This window comes from Exophiala xenobiotica (assembly GCF_000835505.1).
Source record: "Exophiala xenobiotica strain CBS 118157 unplaced genomic scaffold supercont1.1, whole genome shotgun sequence".
Taxonomy (NCBI): domain Eukaryota; kingdom Fungi; phylum Ascomycota; class Eurotiomycetes; order Chaetothyriales; family Herpotrichiellaceae; genus Exophiala; species Exophiala xenobiotica.
This window is the reverse complement of record NW_013562494.1, coordinates 4,061,525-4,075,801: the sequence shown is the minus strand read 5'-3', so window position 1 is coordinate 4,075,801 and position 14,277 is coordinate 4,061,525. Positions and strand designations below refer to the sequence as shown.

Genomic DNA, 14,277 nt, shown 5'->3' with positions numbered 1-14,277 from the left:
CCTGAGAAAATATTTGCCAGAGTTCCGGTCGAAGAACACGTCCGAAGGGCCTGCTTATGTGGAGCTAGTGGAGAGGACAGTCCTGATCCTGGTCCATGATGAATGATTCACGACAAGAAGGTCAGAGGCGGTGATGGGGCGAGGCCAGTTCCCCGCAAAGCCCAGCAGGTGAATGCTGAAGGCTGGCAGGGGTTGTTCTACGGATTGAGACTAGTATTGCACGGGGCTGAGGGTGATTCGACGTCGATGACCAGTCGATTCGCAAGCGAGATGTTGCATCCATTGTGGTCTTGCTAGATTGGTAGAGATTTGGAATTGTTTGCAAGGTCAAAGTCTTGGTGGAAGGTGATGAGATGAAAGAAAGTTAGTCATGCAGCGTCTGTCATTCTGGTGGCTATCGGTCACAAAGGAGTCGTTCGTTTATGCTTCCGGATCAACGTTTGTCCGACTGTGCGAAGTAGGTGTTCTCGCTTGCCAGCGTTCAGTCCAATGTTTTTCAAAGTGAGCCTAGATGCTGTACCTTAGAGAGCTCCATGTCAGAGACTCCGTAAAAAACTAGGTGGTGGTGAATGCCGAATCCTCTTCATTCTTCATTTCATTGGCCAGGCTTCGTGCCATGTACTCCCAATATGCAGTTTGACTTTTTCCGAGTCTCTCCTGACGTTCAAACTCTTTTAATCCTAACAGTCTAGCACACAGGATGGGACTTTCCATGCTTGCCCTGAAGAGAATGCTTTTCGTGCTTATAAGGCTGGATGTTCGTGCCAGCCCTGCCGTGACGAGTATGCTGCTGGACGTGCCTATTCAATGTCGTTAGTGTTGAACGAGATTCTGATGAATCTCTTTGGATAAAAACGTACTTTTGGAATTGTTCCATGCTCTTACGATCCATCTCACCGAGGACCTGCAATGCCAATTTGATGTCACCGACCAAGCTGTCACAACGCTGCTTGCTGAAGTCCTCACGGACGACCACACGCATCATCTTCAGGTTATTGCTGTGTGGAGCCATGGTGTAGGCTGGGACGACCCAACCACGTTCACGAAGCTGGTGAGCAACAGCGAACTCGTCGTAGAGGTGTTCATCGTCGGGGTCAAGGCGGAAGGCAACCACTGGCAGGGATCGGCCACCTCCGGGAGACATGATCTCGAAGCCCAATGCTCTCAACTGAGCAGCGAGGTAGTCGGATGTGCGGGTAAGATTGAGCATGATACTACGATAGCCACGTTTGCCGAGACGGATCATTTGGTAGTACTGGCCAATGACCTGGCTGGCGCCTTTGCTGAAGTTGAGAGTGAATGAAGCCTGGTCGGCGCCCAGGTAGTTGATGTTGAAGACGAGTTCCTTGGGCAAGTACTCTGGTGACCTCCAGACCGTCCAGCCAACACCAGGATAGACCAAGCCATACTTGTGACCAGAGACGTTGATGCTGACCACCTTCTCTAGGCGGAAGTCCCAGACCAAGTTGGGGTTGACGAAGGGAGCCACAAAGCCGCCAGAGGCTGCGTCGACATGAATGGGGCAGTCGATCTTGTTAGCCACCAGCAGATCATTGATCTTCTTGACATCCTCGTACTCGCCAGTGTAGGTCAGACCGAGAATGGCGCAGATACCGATGGTATTCTCGTCAATGAGGTTGACAGCTTCTTCCGGGTCAATGACATAGCGGTCCTCGGTACAGTAGACATATCGTTCCTCGACGTCAAAGTAGCGAGCTGCCTTTTCCCAGCAGACTTGGACAGCACTGTTCATGATGATGTTGGGTTTCGAGGCATCTTTTCCTTCTGCCTTTCTCTCATTCTGCCATTTCTTTTTCATGGCCAGCACACTGAGCATGATTGCCTCGCTAGAACCAATGGTCGAGGTACCAAGGGCATTGCCACCATCCTTAGGATCTGGTGCGTTGAAGAGACGAGCGATCATATTGACACATCGATTCTGGATTTCAGCAGTCTGGGGGTATTCCTCATAGTCAATGAAGTTCTTAGCGAATGCTTCAGTCATGAGTTTTTCTGCTTCGTCTTCCTAGTAATTGTATCAGCGGCGATGGTGGCAGGAGGACAGGGCAACAAGAGGTACCATAAAGGTGGTGACGAAGCTGGCAAGGCTACAGAGGAGTGGTCAGCTTGGGTTCGAATCTGGATAGAACAGACTGACTTGAGCATTGGATTACCGTCCAGACTGAGCTCGTCCTTGATCATGCGGTATGCGATCTCCTTTGGCATTTCTTTCTCGGGCATCTCATGGTCAGGCAGATCTTGTGCGGCAAAGCTGGAGCCGTAGACAGAGGTGGAAAACTCATCCTCGCCAGGGGCCTCGAGAGAGATGTGCTCAAGACCGGGTACGATTGAAGCACGACGAGCTGGTAGGTCTTTACCCTGATGAGGGTCTGGCTTGATACTGTGAAGATTCACCATTTTGACGGTTCACTGTAGACTGTGTAGGAAGTTGCTGTAGTACGGAGAGAGGTGACGAAGAAGGACGAGAGAAAGGAAGGTTGCAGAACGACGAGGAGGTGACGAGTAGTAAGGTCAGTGACTGGGACAGGCGGTCAAAGTTGGCAAAGCAGTCCACGTAACATTACGGCCTAAGTAGAACCTGCGTTTTGCTTTTCCCAGGAAATGGGCGCAGCTACTGAGAGAACAATGAATGATTGGGTGAAGAGGAGCTTTGACGAAGGAGTGAATGGGTTGATGATGAGAGCAAAACCAACATGAGACTGCGCAGTTTGGGTGTGCTGGGTGATGACGATTGGCGGGGAACCGAGCACGCCCCTCCAGACGGGCCAGACAGGGCGAGACAAGGGGGAACACAGGCCAAGCCACCCACATCAATCATCCCTGTGGGCGCCTGTTAGGCTTTGCTGGCCATCAACTCAGCGCCAAACTATCACCCACGAGCGAGGCTCCACGCGGCCTCTAGTGAGCTTGTCGATGCTTAGTTGGCTTGTCGGGTTTCTATTCCTTGCGGTTGATGATGCAGCAAGGATTTTCGTGACGCAGCCAACAGAGAGCTCAGCTACTATCTTCCCGCCGTTCCTGACGTCGAAGCCGATCACAGATACACGAATCGTCTTTCATTCTTGATACACCTGCTACCTGCCAACTCATTCTCAAGCTCAAGCTCTTGCGTTGACCCAGAATTGTCTCACGGCACCGTCAATCTCTTCCGCACTCTCCTGTGATTCATTGGACTGCGAGCGGAAAAGGCGGATAGCCCGCACGTCATTGAGCGACGCCTTTTCCAGCGAGTAATCCGGTCCGAGATGATGATATTTCTCAGGCCCAGGCTCACCATACAGTTCCTTCAATCTTGCCTTGATGTCCATGCGTCTTTGACGGTCAAGTCTCAATGCGCTCTCGCTGGAGCTGGAGAGCGACGAGGTTGACTGTTCGAGCTCTTCCTGGCTCTCCCTCTCACCCTCTGGTTTCTGCCTTCTCCTTGGCCATGAGAATTTCCTGGTCAGGCGAGCCATAGGGCCAGTCGACATCAGGTCAAGTTCTCTGCAGTCTTCCTCCGATGGTATGCCCGGACCGATATTGAGCAACACTGATACGTCAGCATCTGGCCCATAGAGTCCAAACACTTCATCTAGAGCGATTGAGGTGATCGGGTGCGATTGAGGGAACGTCTCGTCGAAGAAGACGCTCTTTCCTATTTTGCAAGGTTTCAGAAAGAACTTTGCAGCTCCTATCGCGGCGAATGCTTGAGATATACGGCATTTCTCTGGTTCCGGACCTGGCAGCGTGCCCTTGGTGTTGTTGTCCGGCAGATGGTATGATCTGAACAGCTCGTATTTGGACTGGTCTTTCTTGGGTTGTTGCACAACTCCCACCGCAAATCTAGCCTGTCAGTGATCTTCCCTCAAAGGTAGGGGTCTGACTCACGCATATTGGCATCTGCTCATACTCTTCTGCGAATCCGGCGTCGAGGGCCCTCCAGGAAGCAAGCCCGGATCGAGCCCATATCGCTGCAATGTCTCGTCGGTTACTGAGGCAAGCCGATCTTGATCGAGCTTGAAGCAACGATGTCTTCTGTGCCACCGATAGGTCCGCTCTGTGCTGTCGACTTTCCTCGCGATATCCATGTAGACAGCCATACAAGTCGCTATATCGAGACGATACCGCCCGAGCAGCAACGCAATCCACCTGCATTCACAGTCAGAAATGGAGCCACATCAGAAAGAAAGATACTTACCCGCCGGTCCCGACACCACAAATTACATCAAATAGTTCATGAGGTGCTGGTGTCCTCGTAGCCTCATTCTGTTTCGCAATGGCTTTGCAGACAGCATTGAGGCTGCTGAGTGTTGCTAAAGCTTGAAGACCGCCACCGTCTGCTAGAGTCAGTACTGAGGAATCACTCCTGCAGCCTAGGGTATCTCACTTACCCAAGGTAAGAATTTTGAGAGGTCGCTGGTTGCTCATTCCGTGCTGTTCAATGCCTTCAAAAGATCCCCACTGGATGTGATTTTATTCGGGGCAGTTCTACTGGACTCATGACCGGCCTTCTTGCTGAAATGTTGACCTGGGGACTTATGATCTCTGAAACCAGCCAGCAGGCAGTGATGCGTGGTCAGCTGAGCCTCGTCACGTGGTGGCCAAATTCACCCCCATGATCAACGCGAGAGTGTGACACAACACCATCAATCACTTCTCCTAAAATCCTTCACAGTCATGGATGCGCGAATTCCGTCAGTGCACAGCCCACACAAGCCTCACTCCCCAGGATCATGCCCGACGCCCTTCCCCAAGGCTGCGTCAGTCGGGGTTTCAGTGGCCGCATGAGCATCGCCTCTCTTGGTCATTTCGGCCCCGTGTGGCTGCAGCCTGGATCACAATCCTGGTAAGAAATCTCCCACCGCAACCAATCATACCTTCAACAGCAAAGACTCTCGGTTGCCTGCCCACCTGGATGGACAGCCTGACTCCGCCTAGGCATTCGGCTTCAGGCTTCTCCCGCCTGACTCAATCAATTTCTGGAACCTTTGCACCCCAGATCGGCGGTCTAGGGGCTGTTGGTACTGTCGCATGCCATCTTCAAGTTTTCGTTATGTCAGGAAATGGTGAGGGTGTCCTTAGATGGTAGGTAGTGCATTTGGCATCACGAGTGCCTTCATTTTTATATTGACGATTTTCATCTTGTGGTCAGCGATATTCACCTCTATCTACCTCCTGGAGCACGAAACATCTAAGAGCTCGGTCCAAACCTTACCGACACAGGACGGCATACAAGTCAAACAAGCTCATTGAGGATTGGGCCCAACTATTCTGAGATTCCCAAATAAGCTCGCAGCGACCACTTACAACTAGGCTGCTGAACAAACGCGATTCGACCAGTCTCTCCAACACGATGGGCTCCAAGGCTGCCGTTACAGACACGGTGCCTTCGCGTCCCATCGCGATGGTCTCGCTGGATGGCGGGGGTGTCCGCGGACTTTCATCTTTGCTGATTTTCCGGCTTCTACTGATTCTCGTCACTGAGGAGCTCGCTCGGAGGAACGCTATACCAAAAGATCATGCCACTTTAAACCCTCAGGATGTCTTCGACATTGCTGTTGGTACCAGTACTGGGGGCCTGATTGTCCTGATGCTGGTAAAGTTGAACATGTCCATCGACGAATGCATCGAACAGTACAAGATTCTCTCCGGAAGAATCTTCGCCAAAGAACGGCCAACCCTGCAAAGAGTGTTTGGGGACTGGTCCAAGTTCTCAGGCAGAGAACTCGAAAAGGCCATCGAGAACCTACTGGCTTCAAGAGGACAACCATACGATCTCAAAATGCGCAGCGCACACGCAAACAGTATGCAAGGAACAGTGCTTTGTCATGAAAGACCAAACCCTCATCCGATATTTTTCTGTACGCACGAATGTCAAGGACCATACCGGGAACAAATGTTGTCATGCGACCTGGAACTGCGACAAGCAGCCCGAGCAACGTCTGCGGCTCCCTCCTACTTTGAACCAATGATCATCAGAGGACGCTCATTCACGGACGGAGGCATCGGCGAGACAAACAACCCGTCTTGGGAGGGCAAACTCCATTACCACAAAAACCACGGACTGGAGGAGGATGAACAGCTGGTGATGATCAATATTGGAACAGGGACTCTACCGGAGGACTTCTTTGCCAAACCGTTACCGACACGGCCATGGTGGACAAGACTGGTCCCCAATGGAGTGGTCAACGCTCTTGGTCTTGTCTCAGATCTGGTCAAAATCGCAACAGAGTCGGAACAACGCGCAATCGACCTATCATATATTTCCAGCATCATTCCCGAGCAATTCTTCTTTGACCGTTTCAGTGCCGACACTGGTATCCACGATATCAAGCTGGACAACTGGCGGGCAGTCAAAGACACCGATGGGCCCAGCGAACTTGAAGTCAAGACCAATGCATACCTCAAGAAGCCAGAAGTAAGAGAACGTCTGGTCACGGCAGCTAAGAGGTTGGCGGACGTCTACATGACGCGGAACAAGTCTGCATCTCCTTCCAGTGGGCCTTCGGAAGAGATCTCTGTCATCGGTTCCGTTGGATCCCGGGAGGATCTCGCCAGAGTCGATCTGACCATCCAGCTGGGTTACGATGGGAGTCTCCCCGGGCGACGACGATCCAGCAAACGAGAAAGTATACCTGTATTACTCAGCCCAGCGGCAGGTGCAGGTGACAAAGCCCCCAGCCTTGTTACTAGTTCCGACCCAACACGCTCACCTGAGACTTCATCGCCACCCACCCCCGACCCAGCACGCAAATCACTGGTGAAGCAGCCCGAAATCACGGTTGAACCTGAAGACTACCTTCAAGGCGAAGGAGACCAATTTGAGCCAAAGGACGTCCCAATCACACCGCTATCGAGTCTTACTTCTTCGGCACGGTCGCCAACAAGAAAGCCGAAGCGTGCCTCTACATATCCACCACGGTCGAGTCCCATCCTGGACGAGTAATGCTGCATTCATACCCCTTTAAGCATCAGGCGTCGAGCGTGAGCATCGAGCGTTGAGCATCGAGCGGTCTTGGGACATTGTTCGCCGAGTTGTACGATATCCATCCATTGTTGAGTGAGCGTTGTTGCCTCGTACATCCGTCATTGGGTTTGGGTTTGGGTTTTTGGGTATGGAGAGTCTTGAACCGCTACGCTCCACGAAAAAGCGCAGTGAATTGTTCTGATCTGTTCTGATCTGATCTGATCTGATCACAGCATGTTTGCATGTAGACTTGTACCTTAGACATACAAGCGATATGGTCATTGGCGCGGCAAGGTTCGATGACACACCTTCGGAAGAACATCCCCTGGACCTTGTCAATGAAATCAGAGAAAAAAGTATCACTCCGTTTATGGTAGTCATCTTCGGTGACGAGTTCCGGTGCACTGCACGATTCGCACACCAGACATTCAATTTCCTTCGCTCCGTTCTTGGGGGTGGAACATGATGCAATTCAGAGAGATGACCTGCACGCGTTCTCAGAAAGGTGACATATGCCCTGTGTAGTCACTATTGCGTTGTGTTTGTGCGTCAGAGTGGACGGAGAGACCTTGAGACGGCGATTAATCTGCAAGAGTCCTCTCGACGCGTACGATCTCGTATATAGGCCGTCTCGCCTTGACCGCAGTTCAGCTTCGTTCGATATAGCATCCCTATTGCATCCCCAATTGCCACTCCCTTTTCTGAAAGGATACCCATACACTCTTACGAAGTATAGTTCGAAGCACGACAATCCCTTATCCATTATTAACACCATCATGTCCGAAGCATTCGAAAAGGGCGCCACAACCGGCACAAAGACATACAATGAAGAGACTTCGGTGCCTGAGCATGCCAGTAGCGCTGTACGTGTTACTCCTTTCTTTTGAGCCTCTCCTTCCCTTCTTCCCTTCCCCGCCGGTCCGAGCACCTTTGGCTAGGACTGGGAGAGACACTGACGAAACGAACGAACGAACGAACCTACGAGCGACTGACGAGACGTTGACGAGACCTGACGTACTAACGAACACACAAACGAACAGGACGTGACCAAACCGAGCGACAAATCCGCCCTCGACGCCCGAGGCAGCATCGGCAAACAATTCACCACGGACGGCGTCCTGGGAGGATTAGTACGTACCGCCACCAGTATTTGCCGTTTTCCTCTCTCCTCTGGCTTTCCTCTCCTCTCTCCTCTGGCTTTCCTCTCCTCTCTCCTCTGGTCAATTTATTCCCACCGTCCATCAACACCCATCAGCATCATCGCCCATCCGTCGAGCTATTCTGATCGCATTGTGAGGACAGGCTCAGAAGATCGGCGGCCCGCTGGACAAGGACGGTACTGTAGGCAAACAGTTCACCGAGGGCGGCATACTGGGTGGGACGGCGCAGAAATTTGCCGATGCGAATCAGAAGTCGTGAACGGGTTCAACTTAGTACTAACGGTCGTAAGGGGCTGAATGAGTCCAACCTTGAACTTGAACGCATTTTGCAAATGGAATCGGGATCGGGGATTGGCATGCAGGCAACTGAGTTGCCCGAGCATGATCTTGCCAATATCGGATTTGATCTTTGGAGAAAAGAGTCAGAAGCTTAGAAAATGCCGGATATGGAAAGACAACAAGGAAAACCAAACAAGATAAGCAGCAATGAGCGATTGCTGTCTGGAGAGGGTTGTTCTGCCGCCCTTCGACAGGTATATATTCGAAACACATGATATTGAGTAACATATCTGCATAAGTCGTAAAACCATAACACATTGTGCACATGGCAGATGGCACGGCGACACATGTTGCGTGAGCGCGCGGCATATGATCGTAAAACTCATCGGCGCTTCAGGCAGGCAGAGTGTGCAGCTGTCCGTCATTGACTGCTCAAACAGAAGCCGTCGTTCAAAAGACCAAGAGGACGTCGTCGGCTGCGGCTGATCAAATCTCAACAACGTTCGCAAAACTGAGTGACCCTCGTGGGCTTCGGCCGATCAAATCCAACCATGTTCCCACCGTTTCGCCGGGTCGACTTTTGCATTCTCCTTCTGCAGATCTTCAATCATGCTCTGCATGACAAATTCCGTCCGTCTCGGATCGTACTGGCGCAGATAATTGGTGTTGCCCAGATAATAGCTGTCGATGTCGAACTCGGAACAATCCATCTCCGAGTGGTCATCGTCATAATGCGAACTGGCGGCGTACGAAGGCGGTCCCGAGGTCAAGTGCGGGGAGCATGGGGGACGCAAGTCGTAGTCGTTGTTTTCGCACTGTTGTTGTTGGCGGCCCCAGTGCTGCGAGGCCATCTGCGGCGTCATCATGCCTTCGATGTACGGCGACCGCTCGATGACGGGAGACAGGATCTCTGGACGACGGTAAGAGTGGTTGTGATGTCGCGGAGGTGTATATGCGGGAGATGGGGCCAGAGTCAAGCTCGGTTTCGGCCGTGCCACGAGGAGGCGGTCCCTGTCCTGTCCCTGTCCCTGTCCCTGCGCGACAACGGTCTGGAGCGAGTCCACACTGCCGATTTCCCGGACTTTGTGTAAGACTTGCTCGGACCAGTCGTCTTTCTCGTCGGCATAAACGACAGGGCCGGGTTGACCGAGGAGGTGGCGTGGCTTTTCTTGGTATTGCGGCGGAGCTTGCTCGAGGCCTAGTTCATGGCCAAAGTCACGCGAGCCGCCGCTCTGTATGGAACGACTCGTTCGAAGACTGGAGCCGAATGTCCACAGTTCCCACATCACCTTGCCGAGAGAGGGTAATGATGCGGTAATTATGGCGAGGTTCATGACGATTTGGATCCATATCTGGAACGACACGAGGTCCCACGTCAGATCCTTTGATACAATGACTCTCTGGAGGTGGTAGATTTGAGGCACGGTGACCAGCGGTAGTGCGAGTCTCGTGCCGAACAGCACACAGACGAAGATCTTTTTGTCTCGAGATGTAGACACTTTGCACATCATAATGATGGGCAGAATGAGTGTCGCTGCGTCGATGCCTATGCTTGTGAATATGAATGCGGTAAGGAATGTTTGCTAATGCAAAAACGGTCAGCAGGAGAACTCACTTCGTCGAGTGTTACCATGAGGTTGAGTACTTACTCGGTCGACGCATCTGTCCGTGCCGACTAGCCATGGCGTCGGAAGAGAGCATTGGAAGGCGAGGATTGACAGGGCGAGAGCAGAGTAAACGGTGATGAAGCCAAGTAGGCAATTGCAGCCAATACGGACCGGTCGCTGTGGCTCGACATTTTTGATGAGCAGGACCACGATGACCTGACTTAAAGCAAGCACCAGCTGGAAGAGGAGGTTTCCAGCGTAGATAAGCTACCAGCGCCTGTCAGTAATGTTCACCTCAACAGACACCGTCATCATCGGTGTGAGCCCATACCTTCTCAAACGTTGATATTTGACCGGCGGTTAATGTGTCGACATGACTCCCCAGGCCATTCGAAATTGCTAGGCGTACGAAGATGCTCTGAGCAATCGCGAAAACCTGGAATTCCATGTCAGATGAACGGTCTCTCGTGTAACCGACAGGTAGGGATCGACTCACCAAAGCCAAAGGCAGTAGGATATCAGTAGACTCAACGGCCTTACTGATGCGGTGCTTCGCCACGCCCCTCACAGCTACCACCAGGAGCGAAACACTGGCCAGGACGATAATGAGGATCTCCAGCAGTGATCCATTGTACTGCCCACCGCCCTTCGCCTGCACCTCGCTCGCCATGAAGTCCTCGTCGACAAAACTGCTGGATCAACTCATCAGCAAAAGGGACGTCGAGCAAAAGAAATCCAAGGGAACGGGCGCCCTCGAACAGGCCACCCATGAGGTATATGAGAGGCTGCCCAATGCATCGTGCACAGAGCCACAGCCATGGCCAGCCATCAAGCCGCGCAAGGAAAAAAGAACAGAGAACCCCACAATCTTCACGTCACAACGCGTAAGGTCTCGAAGCATTGATAACAAAAGAGGGGGACAGATGCGGCTTAGTCGGCAAATTTGATCCAGACTGGCAAACCTGCTACAAAGACAGCATGTCTGAATATGTCCTTTGGGTGTCAATGCGTCCCGATTCAGTCTTGACCGGCAGGGGCTGAAAGACCAGGGACACTGATTCGGATTCAGAACACGACTTTGCTCGATCTTCTTCCTTGTCCGAATAGGCAGACAGGTCGTGACAGGCACACTCGGCTCTGAAGGAACCTGGGACTCAGGATGTTTTCCAGGGCTCTTTGATGGCACTGCTCGCAGGGACTGGTGGCTTGACTCTCAACCGATCAATCTGGGGAGCGGTCTGGAGACGGAGTACACCCACTCGAGGACGGGATGAACGTGTGCAGCAGTTCAATAGACCACTTATCGACTTCGTCCTCAACGCCTCTCCAAGTCAAACCCGCAAACCAGAAGAACTGTCACTTGTCCAGAACCGTCAAGCCAGGTGGCGGCATTGGGGTCTGCAGCGAACAGCAAAAGCCGCAATCGTCATGCTCGCATTGTGTCGGGCCTGTCCGGGTGTTCGGACTCAACCAGACTCGGCCGCAGGCTTTTCTTCACGCGTCCTGACAGCACTGTTGACAGGAGTCGAAGTTGGCGTTTGCTTTTTCCCAGCCCTGAAGAACAGCCGCATTAGGTTTGGCGCGGCTTGGCATAGCCTCAGGGGAACCGAGGAACCTATACGCTGTCACGTGATTCCGTTCTCCTGTGATATTAGCGCCGGGATACTTGCCCAGCCTAGTATTCCCCCTCCTTGCGCTCAGTTACGAGTGACTACATATAGCGGCCAGTCTTTCCCTCTTAGATTAGTTAGTTAATCAATCTCTTCCGCCGCTACAACCACACTCCGCCTTTCCTGCCGGAGGCACCTAGGTGGGAGGCGCAACATGAATGCATAACGGGCTGTATAATCCTACCAATCAAACGATATAGTACTTTCGTGCACGCTAGAAAGGCTACAATGTGATAGTCGAAAGGGTGCTGTTCAAAAGCGAGAGGATCTTTCAAACTACTACTGACAATGTTCCTCGTAGTGCGGTACCGACAATATTCACTCGTTGTTCTCATTGCAGGGGCAAAATCACACTCAAACCAGTATCTGCTTATGCGGCATTGTCATCGGTAGGCTCTTCAGGAACAAACAGCAACCCGATCAAGAACTTCTTCATGTCGTACACCGCATCCTCCAAAACCCGACTGACCACATCGTCGTCGACCTCCATGCCTCCCACCTCCTTTTCTCCCATGGCCTGGCGCCTTCTCATGTACGCCGCCGTGCCTACAATAGAGCCCACCAAACTCTGCAGTTCCTTTGAAATCTTGTCATCGTCGCTCACGGCCTGTGCATAGAACTGCAAGTCCCAGGCCGGCGGCGACTCGCAGCAGAACAACAGCGTATTCTGCAACTGGCATATCTGCAGGGCGTTCTGTCTTGCCTGAAGCTCCAGCGCTCGATTGACCAGCCTCACTCTGAGATGTAGCAAATGGCACCACGTTTCCTTTGAGATCTCGTTGGAGGTGGTGGTTATCCGCAGGTTCTTGATCATGTTCTCGGTCCGGGCAACGTACAGATCTGCTTGCTTTCGGAGTTTCAGGACCACGTCGAATTCTGATTTATGAGTTGTCGGGGGATGCGTATGTATCTGAGCGTATGCTTGCGCGAATGTCGAGGGATAGGTGCCGGTTTGCTGCACTGGTTGTCCTGGGCGGCCGAAGCCGAAGCCGAAGAAATCGCAGTTTGGAGTGTGCGAGGCCCTAGACTCTGCAGATGGCTGGGCAGTGAATGTGAATGATGGCTGCGGCGGACGCGTACTGTAAGGAGGAACAGGCGTTCTTGGAATGTTCGAAGGCCGGGTATCGCCCTGCGCACGCTGTTGTTGAGCCTTGCTCTCTTTCTTCTTGTCTGGACGACACCGGCGTCGCTGCTTCAAGTCACACGCTGCTCGAGTGACGGTATCTTTCAAGATTTCGTATGCTTGTTGGATCTGGATGAACGCTTCAGGTGAGCCACCTTTGTCCGGGTGAGCCTTGAGGACGACTTTGTTGTAAGCAGCTTTGATGGTGGTGTAATCTGCATCGCGAGGGACTCCAAGGACAGTGTAGTGATCAGCCATCTTCCTTCACGAGGTCGTACTGGTGATGAATAGTTGATGATTGTATCTTTAGGGACGAAAACACGAAAACACTGTCGGTGGGTGTGCGCAAGATGTGCTGGCATGGGTAAAATTGAATGTACAGTCTCATTTTTCAGGTAGGAGTTCATCGTCAAATACTTTGGATGCAGTAAGGGAGGAGTGAGGCATCAAAACGAAGGCGGCCTGGATGAGCACTGCTTCACAAAGCGTAACAAAGAGCACTTCACTGCATCATCGTGGTGATGATAAGACAAGGCAAGCCTAAGGCAGAGACATGAGGCTGCTCAAAGCATGCGACACCTGGGGAACATCGTCCCTCAAGGAACATGCTCACACGTCCGTAAGTGACGGGTGGGATGTTAGCGAAAAGAGTAGCGGTTTTTGCCATAAATCACAACTGTATTTGGTCGATTGTGCTGGTGAAGGTATTGGAATATCGAAATACAGGCTGTGAATATGGCCAAAAAAGGGCCAAAATCGCTCCTCTTTCGCCATAGAAATCACAGTAAGGTAAGTGGCATATCCTTACCACCGCAGTCCCCTGAAGGGATGGACGCAGCGTCTTCCACAACCACAAAGTCGAATCTCACCAGGTCAAGACTCCCTTTTCATGGTATGACGTGCACCTCAACATCAGTTAAAGTCAATGTATCCTCATGAACATCTTCCGTTCTCTTTGTATTGTACAGCTCTTTGAATTCTCACAGGAAATCAAAAGACTAGCACGCTGGGGCATCCAGTTGCCTCAACGCCGGCCTTCAAAAGACTCGAGCATCCCAATGCCACCAGCCGGAATTGTTCTGGCCGTTGATTTTCCCCTTCGACGCCACATGTGGCGCAGTATCAATGCACGTGTTGCGGCTGTGCTTATCGCTAGCATCCCACATCACCAGCCTCACTCGTCACAACGTCGTCATCGATCACCACACCTTTCAATTCACGCCAATCGTCGATGTATGGATACACTGGCCGCCGCATCGCACTGGCCACTGACCGCCCGAAACGCAGTGTCTCAGATGTTGTCTACCACAGTACGGAGTACGGTGTAGTGTGATACTCCTCATATCCGGCGCCTCTTCTTTCCCTCGTGGCTGCGAATCAGAAATTCTGTGGCTGGATTCCCTAGGTAGGTGCTACTCCTACTCCTCTGTACGGAGTGGTAGCCACCAGCACTCCCTAAATGCCAACTCAA

At 52.1% G+C, this 14,277-nt stretch overlaps 6 protein-coding genes across 6 annotated transcripts; 2 read left to right on the top strand and 4 right to left on the bottom strand.

Annotated features, from left to right (window-relative positions):
• Positions 1–337: 337 nt before the first annotated feature.
• On the bottom strand, positions 338–2,688 carry PV05_01589 (glutamate decarboxylase). The gene is made up of 4 exons (XM_013466599.1): positions 2,159–2,688; positions 2,081–2,108; positions 861–2,026; positions 338–800 (listed from the first exon to the last, which is right to left on the bottom strand). Exons 1-4 carry the CDS (start codon positions 2,416–2,418, stop codon positions 689–691), a joined length of 1,566 nt encoding a protein of 521 aa, XP_013322053.1. The 5' UTR covers positions 2,419–2,688; the 3' UTR covers positions 338–688.
• A 376-nt stretch (positions 2,689–3,064) lies between these two features.
• PV05_01588 (uncharacterized protein) lies at positions 3,065–4,524 on the bottom strand. Its single transcript, XM_013466598.1, has 4 exons — positions 4,392–4,524; positions 4,199–4,337; positions 3,889–4,149; positions 3,065–3,843 (listed from the first exon to the last, which is right to left on the bottom strand). Exons 1-4 carry the CDS (start codon positions 4,426–4,428, stop codon positions 3,120–3,122), a joined length of 1,161 nt encoding a protein of 386 aa, XP_013322052.1. The 5' UTR covers positions 4,429–4,524; the 3' UTR covers positions 3,065–3,119.
• Positions 4,525–4,659: 135 nt separating this feature from the next.
• Positions 4,660–7,308, top strand: PV05_01587 (uncharacterized protein). The gene is made up of 2 exons (XM_013466597.1): positions 4,660–5,085; positions 5,153–7,308. Exon 2 carries the CDS (start codon positions 5,354–5,356, stop codon positions 6,944–6,946), a length of 1,593 nt encoding a protein of 530 aa, XP_013322051.1. The 5' UTR covers positions 4,660–5,085; positions 5,153–5,353; the 3' UTR covers positions 6,947–7,308.
• Positions 7,309–7,743: 435 nt separating this feature from the next.
• PV05_01586 (uncharacterized protein) lies at positions 7,744–8,386 on the top strand (the record flags this gene model as incomplete). Its single annotated transcript, XM_013466596.1, has 3 exons — positions 7,744–7,830; positions 8,008–8,097; positions 8,270–8,386. The coding sequence occupies 3 exons, from the start codon at positions 7,744–7,746 to the stop codon at positions 8,384–8,386; spliced, it is 294 nt and encodes a 97-aa protein (XP_013322050.1).
• A 242-nt stretch (positions 8,387–8,628) lies between these two features.
• On the bottom strand, positions 8,629–10,842 carry PV05_01585 (uncharacterized protein). Its single transcript, XM_013466595.1, has 4 exons — positions 10,510–10,842; positions 10,345–10,449; positions 10,056–10,280; positions 8,629–9,989 (listed from the first exon to the last, which is right to left on the bottom strand). The coding sequence occupies exons 1-4, from the start codon at positions 10,681–10,683 to the stop codon at positions 8,946–8,948; spliced, it is 1,548 nt and encodes a 515-aa protein (XP_013322049.1). The 5' UTR covers positions 10,684–10,842; the 3' UTR covers positions 8,629–8,945.
• Positions 10,843–12,053: 1,211 nt separating this feature from the next.
• Positions 12,054–13,064, bottom strand: PV05_01584 (uncharacterized protein; the record flags this gene model as incomplete). Its single annotated transcript, XM_013466594.1, has 2 exons — positions 12,054–12,712; positions 12,764–13,064. 2 exons carry the CDS (start codon positions 13,062–13,064, stop codon positions 12,054–12,056), a joined length of 960 nt encoding a protein of 319 aa, XP_013322048.1.
• Between the last annotated feature and the right edge of the window lie 1,213 nt (positions 13,065–14,277).